Source organism: Enhydra lutris, unplaced genomic scaffold, assembly GCF_002288905.1.
Source record: "Enhydra lutris kenyoni isolate GAN:26980312 unplaced genomic scaffold, ASM228890v2 scaffoldscaffold13, whole genome shotgun sequence".
Classification (NCBI taxonomy): domain Eukaryota; kingdom Metazoa; phylum Chordata; class Mammalia; order Carnivora; family Mustelidae; genus Enhydra; species Enhydra lutris.
Genome location: NW_019154097.1, coordinates 45,783,973 through 45,797,895, shown reverse-complemented (window position 1 = coordinate 45,797,895; position 13,923 = coordinate 45,783,973). Strand labels below are relative to the sequence as shown.

At 41.6% G+C, this 13,923-nt stretch overlaps 1 protein-coding gene across 10 annotated transcripts in view; it reads left to right on the top strand.

Moving 5' to 3' along the window:
- Nucleotides 1-13,923, top strand: part of LOC111145631 (general transcription factor IIi) — a 107,127-nt gene that overhangs the window by 43,441 nt on the left and 49,763 nt on the right. For 4 of the 10 annotated variants that reach the window (XM_022500676.1, XM_022500674.1, XM_022500671.1 and 1 more), the window contains exons 9-10: nt 4,284-4,361; nt 13,729-13,788. In XM_022500676.1, the coding sequence (XP_022356384.1) occupies nt 4,284-4,361; nt 13,729-13,788 (138 nt within the window). The remainder of the gene's footprint in view (nt 1-4,283; nt 4,362-13,728; nt 13,789-13,923) is intronic. The other 6 variants (XM_022500677.1, XM_022500672.1, XM_022500670.1 and 3 more) reach the window with 2 other exon arrangements.

The following is a 13,923-nucleotide window of genomic DNA, read 5'->3' as shown; positions in this document are numbered from 1 at the left end:
CCATCTCAGCACCCCAGGACCATGACCTGAGCCGAGAGGCACACACTTAACCAGCTGAGCCACCCAGGAGCCCCAAGAACTTTTTACTTTGTTTCAGTAGAAGTTGGTCAGGGTTCATCTCGCTCTTTCTGTAGTCTGGCTCTAGTGCCTGCCATACCGAGAAGCCCTGGTTCCGTTTTGAATGGTGTTAGGACAACAGGGTCTTGGTGTTGGGCGTGCTTATTGCATTTGGGATGTCGCTGCTTCTGAAGCGACGAAGCTTGGGAACCGGTGTGTGTGCCTGGGGGTGTTTCCATGCACATGAATACATACATGCATTCATTTACATTTTATATTTTCCATGCGCAGATCTTCGACATCCCAAGGGCTTCCCCCCTCCTTTTCTTGTATAATTCCCTTCTGGTAGAATGAGAATCCTGCCAGCCAGACATTCTTAGTATGTTGACTTCATGTGACCCCCATCCTGTTGTCTCACCCGTGGCTCCTCACCACCCTCCTTACCTCTCGGCCGCTCTGACCCTCCCTACTGGGCTGTCACCACTCCTGCTTGCCTCTCGTCCGGCTCGGTCTCCTGAAGCCCTCCCTTGGTGCCCCGCCCCTCCTTGGTGCCCCGCCCCTCCTTGGTGCCCCGCCCCTCCCTTGGTGCCCCGCCCCTCCCTTGGTGCCCCGCCCCCCGCCCCTTCTTCTAGTCCCCTTCTCGTTCTGCCAGCCGCCTCTGCTTCCCAGGCCTCGCTGATGAGCTGCCTGCCTTGCCCGGCGGCAACTACTGGCATTGGGGGTAGGTAGTTGGGGAAGGGGAAGCTGTATTTATTTTTTTAAGGATTTAATTTATTTGAGAGCGAGAGAGGAGAGGGACAAGCAGATTACGTGCTGAGCATGGAGCCCAACTGGGGACCCAGTGCCACGACCCTGAGATCCTGAACTGAGCCGACCAAGCCACCCGGGCGCCCCAAGGCGAGGCTGTATTAATTGTGCTTGTGTGAGAGAGGGGTGTTGGGGAGAGAGAACGGGAACTTCTGTGTATATTACATATAGGCCAAGTCCTGGCTTTTTGGGAGATGTGCAAGAAGGGTAGCATTGAATATCTTCATTGGGAGGAAGTATTTGAATCTATTACACTGTTTTACAGAAGGTTTTTCCCTTTCTTTTTCATGCCACAGGAGATCTCCGTTTTCTGTTTAGCTTTTGGTTGATTGCAACTGAATCACCATTTTGTACATCGTTTTCTCTTTTATTCACATAGTCATTTCCTGAATAGTTTTTATCTAAACACGAGCATGCTGAATTGAGAAAAGTCCTGTTTTTTTTTTTTTTTTTTTTTTAAGATTTTATTTATTTGTCAGAGAGAGCGGGAGAGAGAGCGAGCACAGGCAGACAGAATGGCAGGCAGAGGCAGAGGGAGAAGCAGGCTCCCTGCCAAGCAAGGAGCCCGATGTGGGACTCAATCCCAGGACGCTGGGATCATGACCTGAGCCGAAGGCAGCCGCTTAACCAGCTGAGCCACCCAGGCGTCCCAAGAAAAGTCCTGTTTTATTGAATTCTTTAACCATCTTTATGTATGGATATAATAGAATTGCTCTCACAGAGATTTCTTTTTTCTTTTTCTTAAGGATTTTATTTATTGATGCAACACACAGAGAGGGAGACAGACAGCGAGAGACAGAACACAAGCAGGGGGAGTGGGAGAGGGAGAAGCAGGCTTCCCGCTGAGCAGGGAGCCTATGTGGGGCTCGATCCCAGGACCCTGAGATCATGACCTGAGCCGAAGGCAGATGCTTAATGAGTGGGCCACCCAGGTGCCCCAAGGTTTCTTTGTTCTCCCTCATGTTGTCTTCATATTCTCAATTTATCCTGCAATTTCTTTTGCTATTTCCATTTTACTTTTTTTTTTTTATATATATGTTTTGGGTATAACAGTCATGGTCCGGTCAGGAGAAAGAAGCCGTAGAGAAAATCCACCGTAAAGATGAGCCGGTTTTCATCACTAGCTTGGTAACGAGGAGTATGATAAAGTACCAGATGCGGAACAACCCCGGGAATTGGCTGCCACCCCTAGAACTTTGATTCTGACTTCTTTTTTTTTTTTAAGATTTTATTTATTTATTTGACAGAGAGAGAGATCACAAGTAGGCAAAGAGGCAGGCAGAGAGAGAGGGGGAAGCAGGCTCCCGCTGAGCAGAAAGCCCAATGCGGGGCCTGATCCCAGGACCCCGAGATCATGACCTGAGCCGAAGGCAGAGGCTTAACCCACTGAGCCACCCAGGTGCCCTTTGATTCTGACTTCTGGGGTGGCAGACTGTTGGGTGGTGCTGGTGTCTGAAGGGACGGGGACGTGTTAAAACTGGTTCTGGTGGTGGTGGAAAATTTCCACTGGGTCTTGCTGTTTGCTGTTTGCTGTGGGAAGGGTCTGTGACCCCGACGGGGACAAGATGCAGACAAGAAGCCGAAAGGACGTTGCCGGTTCATGGTTTCTGCTCTGGCCTTGTAGCCTCCTCCCTGTTGTGCTCCCTTGGGAGTTCTTGCAAGGAGCCAGACTGGTTTGCAGTCCAGGCTCCAGCAGGGTCTGGGGGTGTGTCTGGAACTGGGACAACAGTGTCGTGACCGCACTGGCTACTCCCTCTGGCTGCTCGGTCCGCACCCTCCTCCACACACTTGCGCTTTCTGAGAACAGAACAGCTGTTCTGTGGGCAGGATGCAGCTCTCTTTGTAACAGAGTCCGTCGTTTCTGGCTTCTCCCCAGAATGAGGGCTTCCAGGTCCTGACAGGCTTCGTGCCTGTCTCTGGGAAACCTAGTAGTGTCCAGTCGTGTCCATTCGTGAGCTGTGTTATTTGTGTCTCAGATTCACTCTCAACCTATTTGAATATTCTTTTTTCTAGAGGCTACATGGTAACAGAAGCCGAACAAAACTTGTAAAATAATAATGCACAGTAGAACGGAGAACAGTTTATATCCTATGTTGCATTTGCAGAAAGACAGATTCCTAACATGGAAGAAAATAGGCACATGTTCACATTTCTACAGCACAAAAATTAATACCTTCTTTAATTCATTGCCCATTACGTTGCACTTCCTTTGCCTTCGATCAGGACATTAGCTGGTGAGGTTGTTCGCCTGTTTGGGGCCTCGAGAACCTTCATTCCTGAAGTGTCTAAATCCCCGGTGGATTTGCCTTTTTTGTCTGCTTTCATTTTTCTCTTAAGTTTACTGATGAGCACCGTTGTGGTAAAGGGACAGCCCGCAGAATCTCAGGGGTTCCAGACTGTTCTCTGCCACCGTCGTGGGGAGCACACCCATCTCCTGTTGGTAATTGCTTGTTGCTTTAGGGATAAGTGTCCTTTGGTATGGAAAGCTAGCTCTTCCTTGCTATTTCCAGTTGGCGATACTCTCTCCCTGCTGCTCACGTCATGTAGCGCCGGCACAGGGTCAGACCGCTGGAGAGCCACACACAGTGAGCCTTCATGCGTATGCAGTTGGACGGTGTGTGCTTTTGTTCTAGTCACAGAGGCCCACGTCCAATTATCTGTCCTAACCGTAGGCACAGCGTTAGGCAGAAAGGTACATTTTGTCCCCTTGTTAATAAAGGGATTTATTAGGAGGGAAGAAAAATCAGTGTATCTTCTGAAAATGGTTTACAGTTATGCCATCTTGACTGAGGAGTGTTGAGTCATTACAACTGAGGTTTACAAATACTTCCTTCCACCTTTCAGCGGGGGGCAGAGGGAGAGGAAGAGAGACTATTTTAAGCAGGTTCTGTGCCCAGCATGGAGCCTGATGCGGGGCTTCAAGTCTGATTCTGAGACCATGACCTGAGCCAAGACAGATGCATGCCTGACTGAGTCACCCAGGTGCCCCTACACGTGATTTTCAGTAGTTTGTAAAAGTCTTTCTAATTCCTTTAGTAATTTCGGCACGCGGTGTGGGACTTGAACTCATGACATGAGATTAGGAGTCGTGTGCTCTACCAACTGAGCCGGCCAGGTGGCCCTGTAAAAGCATTTTAATGTTGCATGAAAAGAGAAGTATGACTAATTTTCTTCAAATCCAGAGATAAGAACGTCCGAGAAAAAAGTTTGCAGCAAATAATCTCAGAAAATTAGTAACAGAGCTTTGTTCCATTTGGATTTTAGAAGATTTTTGCCCCTTTGCTATACCTAGCAAACTTTTGTCCTTTCAGAGTTTTTATGTATGCATTGCTCTGCATTATTTGGGCAGGAGAGATTTTCTTACATTGTCTACCTGCATGCCCTAAAGTGTAATTAGGTACGTTCACTTCCTTTTACAGGTATTTCCCTGGAAATGGCAGCTGTGACAGTAAAAGAGGAATCAGAGGACCCTGATTACTATCAATATAACATTCAAGGTAATACTGTGTACACCGTTTTTCTTTCCAAAAGTTGTTGGCAGTTAAAATTCAAATTTACCAATTGCCTAAATTCATTGAACACTGCTTTATGGATTGTTTCTTGATTGGCATGCATGCTTATAATTTAGCACTGGAATAAGATAGATTTCCAAAATGTGGCAGTGAAATAAGTCCTCTGTCTACAGGGGATGTAAAATAGCCATTGATGGTCTGGAAAGGCAAGCAAAGGTTGGGCACCATTTAGAATTCAGTTCTAGTTTCTAGTGTTATTTGCAAGACACAAGAGGTCTTCTGAGCCTTGAATATTCTGTGCCTCGAATATTCTTGTGCAATAAAAAAAATACCTGTGTAACCATTATCATTATCTTAAAAATCTACAAAAGGTAAGACTTTCATATATTTTTGGCTGTTACTTCTCACCTCGTTCCACATCTTTCTGCTCGCTTGTTAAAGGTTGTGGCTTAATAATGCAGTTCGCTCTTACCCATCATTGGCTTTTAGTTGAGAAGAATGTTTTCTATATTTATAGTCTGTTTTATTTTTAGAGGTACATAAAATACTTGAAAATATTTAAAGTATAAAAGCTGATTAGTGTCGTTGTCTGTATATACCCATAAATCTGTCTGTACTGCAGTCGGGATAGACATTTCCGTAACCCTCAAGTTCCTTTGTGTTTTGTGCAATTCACTGCCCTCCCCAGCCAACCACTGATCTGCTTCCTGTCATTTGACATGAGTTTCCATTTTTTAAGAAATTTCTGTAGGTGGAATCATTATAAAGTATGTACTGTTTTCTTGGGATGGGATGTGACTTCTTTCATTCCACATAATTGTTTTGAAATTCATCCACAGTGTTACATACATCCGTAACTAATGCCATTTTATTGCTGAGGATTATTCCATTGCTCGTCTGTCTACCAGTTTGTTTATCTCTTTGTATATTGATATTTTGGTTGTTTCTGCTTTGGGGGGGCTCTTAAAAACAAAGTTGCTTTGAATTTTTGTGTGCAAATTGTTGTATGGAAATATGCCTTCATTTCTCTTGAGTAGATTCCTAGAAATGGCATAGCTGGGACATATGGTAGGTATTTAATTTTGTAAGAAACCACCAAAGTGTTTTGCACAGTGCTTGTACTATTTTACGTTTCCACCGGCAATGTATGAGTAGTTCTGAGTTGTTCCACATCCTTGCCCACACTTGTCCTGTCAGTCGTCTTCTTTTAAGCCATTTTAGTGAGTGTCTTAGAGACCTCGTGTTACTTGTGATTTGTGATTTGCCTGCTACTTGTAGCTCATTTAAAAAGATAAACTCTTATGAATTCTGGAGCATTTTGAAAGTTTTATGAATGAATTTATTCTGATTTGCGGTCATGTGAATACCTATGCACATATATTAAACTTTAATAGTGAATTTCATTATTTTTTTTGTCAGTTTTGCACATTTTATTCTTGTGATGTTAGTAATCACATGGCTAAGAGGTTGAGACAGTTCTGTGGAGTTTGAATTAAACAGTTAAAATTTTGGAAAAAATTTAGCCTTTATAAAAGTAGCTGTTGGTACCTTCCTAATACATGGACATAAATTTGATAAATACTGTTGAATGAAATAGTCTTTTTTTCAACACAGATTATTTTTATGATAAAAAGGTCTGCTTTCATCTTTGGTACTGTCTGTTCAGAGTTGTGTTATTCTCAGCCACGAGTATAGAAGCTTTCCTGTCCCCTTTTGAGACTGTAGGTTGAGTGATTTAAGAAATCACTGGAAAAAAAAAATGGAAAACGAGGGTTGGAAATCAGATGTTTGTAGAGGGAGAGATCGCTTGAAATGTAGTACTTTAGGTACAGCTGAAGGTAAGAGCTAGACAATGCGTATCTTCTGAGTTTTATAAAAATTGTGTAATTTTACGTTTAGGTCTTCAATCAGTTTAGGCCTAACTTTTGTATGGTGTGGAGGATGTTTGGTTCCAACTTGAGTGTATGGCTGTCCAGATTTTCCAGTAGCGTTTGTTGAAAGACTGTTCTTTTCCATTGCATTACCTTTGTGGCTCTGAATATTCTGTTCCGTTGATCTCTGTGTCTCCTTTCACCGACTTCTACATGTGTTGAGTACTATAGCGTATAGTAAGTCTTGAAATCAGAGTGTGGGAGTCCTACAGAATTGTTGTTCTTTCTCAAAATTATTTGGTCTATTTTAGCTCCTTTATCTTTTCATATGAGTTGTAAAAATCAACTTGGTGATTTGTTCAGAAAACTGCAGGGATACTGATAGAGATCGTGGTCAGTCCGTGCAGCTGATTCAGGCTAATTCCCTCTCATGCCCCTTCTTCTGGTTCATGAACACGCTTTCTACAGCTTTTCCTAGATTCCCGTTTTCAGAGGTTTGTTTTTGTCAGAGAGATCCTGTAGTGCACATTTTGTAAGATTTACATCTAAATATTTAATGTTTTTTGTTGTTACTGAAAATAGGACTGTTCTTGTACATTTCACTTCAACTATGGCCAGTCCAGAGAACTCCAGTTTTTAGGTACTGACCTTGTATCTTATGACTCAGTTAAAATTCACTTACCAGTTCTAGCAACTTGTGGGTAAAGTCTTCGGGACTTTCTAAGTAGACAGTGTCATTCCTTCCTTTTCCTTGTGTTAATTGTGCTCTCTGGGACCCTCTGGTCTTGTGTCGGACAGGAATAGTGAGACCAGATCTTTAAGTAGAATAGCCGTGGGGTTTTCGTAGATGCCTTTTATCCGTTTGAGGAAGTTCTCTTTTGTCTGTGCTTGTAGTGATTGGATGTCGAATTTGTAAAAGGTCTTTTCTAGGGGCACCTGGGTGGCTCAGTTGGTTAAGTGTCTGCCTTCAGCTCAGGTCATGATTGTCCCTCACTGTCCTTGCTTGGCGGGGAGCCTACTTCTTCCTCTGCCTGCTCTGCCTGCTGTTCCCCCTGCTTGTGTGCGCTCTCTCTCTGATAAATAAATTAAAAAAATCTTTTTAAAGAAAAAGGTCTTCTTGGGCACGTGGGTGGCTCAGTGCGTTAAACCTCTGCCTTCAGCTCAGGTCGTGATCTCAGGGTCCTGGGATCGAGCCCCGCATCGGGCTCTCTGCTCAGTGGGGAGCCTGCTCCCTCACCACCGCCTGCCTCTCTGCCTGCTTGTGATCTCTCTCTCTGTCAAATAAATAAATAAAATCTTTAAAAAAAAAAGGTCTTCTATATCTCTAGAGATGATTATATGGGTTTTTCTTGTTTACTCTTGTTAAAATGGTGATTGATATTAATTTTCAAATGTTAAACCAGCCACACATTACTGGGATAATAAACCCTATTTGGCTATAATGTATTCTTTCTATATATTATTGATTTTAAGCTATATGAGTCAGAAGGCTTCTTTTCTTGTAAATGTCTTTGTATTTGGTTTTGGTTAATACTGGCCTCAGTAGAATGAATTGGGAAGTGATGTAATGGAGCAGTGTTTTTGTAGATTTGGTACTATTCTGTTCTTTAGTGTTTGGTGAAATTTGCCAGTGAAGCCACCTAGACCTTTTGGTTTCCATAATGGAAAGTTTTTAAACTCAGTCTATTTTTTGATTTTTAAATTTCTTATAATAGTTGTGGGCTGTTCAGATTATGTATTTCTTCTTCCCTTTTTTTTTTTTAAGATTTTATTTATTTATTTGACAGATAGAGATCACAAGTAGGCAGAGAGGCAGGCAGAGAGAGGAGGAAGCAGGCTCCCCGCTGAGCAGAGAGCCTGATGTGGGGCTCAATCCCAGGACCCTGAGATCATGACCTGAGCCGAAGGCAGAGGCCTAACCCACTGAGCCACCCAGGCGCCCCTCTTCTTCCTTTAAAAAAAAAAAAATTTTTTTTTAAAAAGATTTTATTTATTTGACAGAGAGATCACAAGTAGGCAGAGACAGAGGATGGGGGGGTGGGGAAGCAGGCCCCCTGCTGAGCAGAGAGCCCCATGGGGGGCTCGATCACAGGACCATGGGATCACAACCTGAGCTAAAGGCAGAGGCTTTAACCCACTGAGCCGCACAGACACCCCTACGTATCCTTGATTGAGCTTAAGCAGTTTGTGTCTTTTAGGGAATCTGTCTACTTTGCCTTAAGCGGTTTTTTTTGGTTTGTTTTAATTTCAGTATTTCAAGGTCTGTAGTGATGCCCCTCTCATTTTCAGTCTTTTTAGATTTGTGTCTGTTTTTCTTGGTTGCTCTGGCTCAGGGTTTCTCAAGCTTGTCAGTATTGACATTTTGATCAAACAGTTCACTGTTGCGGCTATCTCTGTTTTGCTATGAGCTGTAGAAGGTGTAGTAGCTTTCCTGGCCTTTACCCACTAGATACCAGTAGTATCTCCCTAACTGTGACCATCAAAACTGCCATAATTCTAGGGCGCCTGGGTGGCTTAGTGGGTTAAGCCTCTGCCTTCGGCTCAGGTTATGATCCCAGAGTCCTGGGATTGAGCCCCGCATCGGGGGGCTCTGCTCAGCAGGGAGCCTGCTTTCCCTCTCTCTCTGCCTGCCTCTCTGCCTGCTTGTGATCTCTGTCAAATAAATAAATAAAATCTTAAATAAAAGCTGGAATAATTCTGTGTTATAATCAGTCCCCGTGGAGTGGGGACACAGTCACTAGCAGTGGAGAACCATCGGTCAGGCTCTAGAGCTTTTACTTAATTTTTCTTTTCTCTCAGAGATCCAGCTTATACTTTTAGTGACTTTTACACTTTCTTTCTTTCTTTCTTTTTTCTTGTGTTAATTTTAATGTTTTTATTTTGTGTTTCTTAAGACAGAAGATTAAATCCTTGATTTGCGATTTTTTCTCATAGAAGCATTTAATCCCATAAATTTCCCTCTTAAGCCTCAGTTCAGTAGCCCACAAAGTTTGATTTGTATTTATTTTCATTCAATTCAAAACATTTTTTGATTTTCCTTGTGATTTCTTCTTTGTCCTGTGCTTTTGTAGCGATGTACAGTTTAAGTAAGTTTTTATTTTAATTCTAGTGGTTAATATACAGCGTTGTGTTAGTTTCAGGTTTACAATATATGATTCAGCACTTTCATACAACACCCAGTGCTCGTCGCTGCCGAGCGTGCTCCAAATCCCTGTCGCCTGTTCCTCCCATCCCCCTGCCACCTCCCTCTGGTAACCATCTTTGTGTTTCTGTAGTTATGAGTCTGTTTCTCCCTTAGTCTTTCTGTTATTTTTTCCTCTTTACTCGTTTGTTTTGTTTCTGAAGTTCCACGTATGAGTGAAATCATAGGGTATTTGTCTGTCTCTGACTGACTTATTTTTCTTAGCACAATATTCTAGCTCTGCCCATGTCATTGCAAGTGGCGGGATTTCATTCTTTTTATAGCTGAATAGTATTCCATTCTCTCTATATTCCACATTTTCTTTTTCCATTCATCTGTCTATAGACACTTGGGATGCTTCCATAATTTGGCCAACGTAAGTGATGCTACAGTGAACATAGGGGTGCATAGATCCCTTTGAATTAGTGCTTTAGTATGTTTTGGGGAGATAACCCAGTATTGTGATTCCTGGGTCATAGCAGAAGTGTGTAGTTGGTTTTGTTTGTTTGTTTGTTTTTTGTTTTTAAGAAGTATGTAGTTTTAATTTCCACGTACTTGTGGACTCCTCGGTGTCTTTTCTGTTACTGATTCTCATTTTTTTTCTATTGTGGTTGGAGAATACTCTTTGCATAATTTCAGTTATTATAACTGTTAAGGTTGGTTGATAGTCCTTTAAGTCTGCTATCCCTACTGCTACTTCTGTCTCCTTGTTCTAGTCGTTCTAAACAGCATTGACATCTCCGGCTGACCCTGGGTCCGTGTTTCCTCGTGCTTTCGGATGGGCTGTCGTTAGGTGCCAATGTCCTTAGAAGCTCCTTCCCTTGGGCTCCTTTGTAGGCAACCACTTCCAGTGGTGACCCTTCTCCTGACCTGTAGCAACCTACCTTAGTTTTGTCTGGTTTTGTGTTTCATGTAAGTGGAATCCTTTTGCATGTACTGTTTTAGGCTTCGGTTTTTCAAAAAATATTTTTATTTATTTGGTTTATTTTTTTAAAGTAATCTTTACACCTAGTTTGGGGCTTGAACTCACAACTCCAGAATCAACTTATTCCACCGGATGATCCAGCTGGATACCCCTAGGCTTTAAACAAAAGTTTCTGAGACATATTGTCAGGTGTGCTTGCAGATCATTTATTTGCATTGCTGTATGTATTTCTAAAATACTTTTATTTTAAAGTGAAATATTGAAACCTAAAGACATAACATGCATCTGCCCAGGTTTTTGGAATCTTAGTCTTTTGACACCCCCCCCCCCCCCCCCCCAGCCGTAATTGACACTCTTCTTTGGGCTCTCCCAAATTTCTACTTTTCTTTTGTGCTATTCCAAGTTAACCATTTTCTTGAAATTGAGGCTCGTCCTTATCAGTAAAGGTTTGTTTGGGTTTCTTTGGGGTTGCTGGCAGGGCAAAGGGAGAAAGAGAGAGGATTGATACTAAGCAGATTCCGTGTGTGGTCTAGTCCGGCACCAGATCTCAGGACCCTGAGATCCTGAGCTGAAATAGAGAGTCAGATGCTTAATTGACTCAGCCAGCAGGGTTAAGCCTTAGCCATAAGGATTTTATGCCTTTACTACGTATCTGTTCCCACAGATGTGTCTGTGTGAGTATTTCCATGCACATGTGTTTTATATTTAGTATTTTTTTTAAGCTTGACACAAATGGTATCATAATATATATGTTAGTATGTACATACCAACTTGTATGTCTCTCATTCATTGTGAGTTTTTGAGATGAACTCGTTTTATCACTTGCATGTTTAATAGTAGTGTTGTACAATATACGTAGTTCATTTGTTCATTCTTCTGCATTGGACATTTATGTTTTCCTCCAAAACTTTCAGCATTTTAAGATAGCCTCCGACATATCTCTGTGCACGTGTCAGTGCTTCCCTAGGGTAGCGGTCCTCAGATGGGAGCATTAGGACTGTTTGATTTCCTTGACTACGTAGACACCACTTGCATTTTGAGTGTCCTTAGAATGAATAAAATGTATCTATGTGTGTTAAAACATACATAGCTAAAATTAAACATAGGTAGTTTGAGAGGGTAGTGATCTGTGAAGTTATCCTGGGCAAATATAACTACTAGAAGTCAAGTTTAACAATACTAATTTGAGGCCAAAGAAGAAAAAAGTAGTAGGTATAAAAAGTTAAACTACGGGCACCTGGGTGGCTCAGTGGGTTAGGCCGCTGCCTTCAGCTCAGGTCATGATCTCAGGGTCCTGGGATCGAGTCCCGCATCGGGCTCTCTGCTTGGCGGGGAGCCTGCTTCCCTCTCTCTCTCTCTCTCTGCCTGCCTCTCTGTCTACTTGTGATCTCTCTCTGTCAAATAAATAAATAAAAAATCTTAAAAAAAAAAAAAAAGTTAAACTACATGGGTTGTTATAGTGGTTGATATAGTGGTTATTAATGTATACCGTATAGTATATATATACACAGACACACAAACATACACCTTTGTATATACCTTACAATATAGTCTCAAGATTAAAATAGAAATAAAGACTTGACACAGTTGTTAAAATTTGTAGATCTCAGTCATGTGGGAGATTTTTTTTAAGGTTTTTAAGCATTTTTTTAAAGGTTTTAAGATTTATTTATTTGACAGAGAGTGCATGCGGAAGCTGGCAGGCAGAGGGAGAAACAGGCTCCCTGGTGAGCCAGGGGCCCGATGCGGGTCTCAATCCCAGGACCCTGGGATCATGACCTGAGCCGAAGGCAGGTAACTACTGAGCCACCCAGGCACCCCAGTCATGCGGGAGATTCTAACGAGTGACTGTCATTAACTAAAACATCACGCTGATGAACACCGGCAGATTATAAGTAGGAAATTCACATTCTCCGGTTTAGAAACGTAAGCTAATTGATGACACATATAGACCTCAGCACCAAGCACGTCAATTTACAAAGCAAGACTCTTTTACAAAAATGGACTTTATCCTTGTTCACAGATAATCTTAAATTCTCTGAACATAATATAATTAGTGTAATTAGAATTCAGAAGTAAACAGGCTATTTAAAACAAATCCTATAAATTGAACATCATACAAAAATGTACTTTGTGGAAGGAGGACCTTCTTTTTAAAAGATGAGACCAGAACAATGCTGAGAATACATGGAGCCAGACTTGAGAAAAAGCAGCTAAAGCCGAACTTAAGAGGTCAAGTAACACCCTTAGCTGTCATTTAATTGTTTTCTGTGTATTGTTTACCCAGGAGCATAGGACTAGGAAGCAGTGAATCTGTCATTTGAATTCAAGTCTATTTCATGCAGTGTCTTGGTCTTAATTGAAATTTCAAATACAGTTTGTGCATTTTCTCTGAAACTGTTTTCTTCTACAACATGTTCTTTACTTATAATGAATGTGTAGTTTGGGTCTTTGTGAAATTTTCTCATGAGTTGGTACTTTTCAAAAGTCTTAAAATACGTCCTGGATTCAGAGATAGTGACGTGTCTTGTATTCATTTTAGTACAAGAACATTGTTTCTTTTTTTTTCTTCCCTGTAGTCATCACAGGACTTGAGGTCACAGCCTCAAGAACATTGTTTCTTTTAAGTAGCCATTAGATTTGTCTGTTTCAGATTGATAACTCTCATCACTAACAAACTTGATACTGCATATAACGTGTTGTCAAAATCTTTAGAGCCTTCTATGAAGGTTTAGTTGACTCAAAATGCTTTATGTATTAATAACTAGGAAGGACAGTGTGAGGTTTTTAAGGAGTCATATGGATCTGCAGGAAAGGGGGAATTATGAATTAATAATTGTTAGTTTGTCTTGTTTTCTGTTTCAGTGGAGATTCAGGCTTACTGATAGTTTAATTACATGAGTTTAGAGATTCTGAGGAAGGTATAACAATTGATTCAGCAGTTTTCTTGAGCATGACAAAAATTTTTTAAATATTTGCAAAGGAAGGAAGAAATACACCTCGTGTGATAGATCAGTTACAATCTGTGTGAAGTGGAAGGTTACAGTTTTGCTGTTAGAAACCAGCCATCCACTGGGGAGAAAGACCCATGTCCGCCATTTTAGACATGTCATTCCCATTCAATCCATATATGTCTGGTCATTTTCAAAATTTCGTTGGACTGTCTATAAACGAGTATCTGAGTACACCTTTTCCGTTCACTAAGACCATGAATCGACACCTTTCATTTTGTCATATATTTTTTTTCATTCTGCCTTTTTTTTGGTTCATGAAAAGGCTGTATTACTCCATATCTCTCACCCAAATCTGTTTACTAAAGTGACCCAAAACATATTTTTGGGATTACTTTTGAAGTATTATCTTTGTATTCCGAAGCAGGCCCTTCCGAAACCGCCGATGTCGATGACAAACTCCCCCTCTCCAAGTCTTTGCAAGGTATAACCTTTTTGCGTCCGTGTTCCCACGTAGCTGTTCTGATGTGATGTTCTTTATACTGCACAGACTGTGTTCTAGTATTAATATCTGTATTGTTACTTTTCTAAATGGAAAAGGAAAAAGAAAATGTATTGG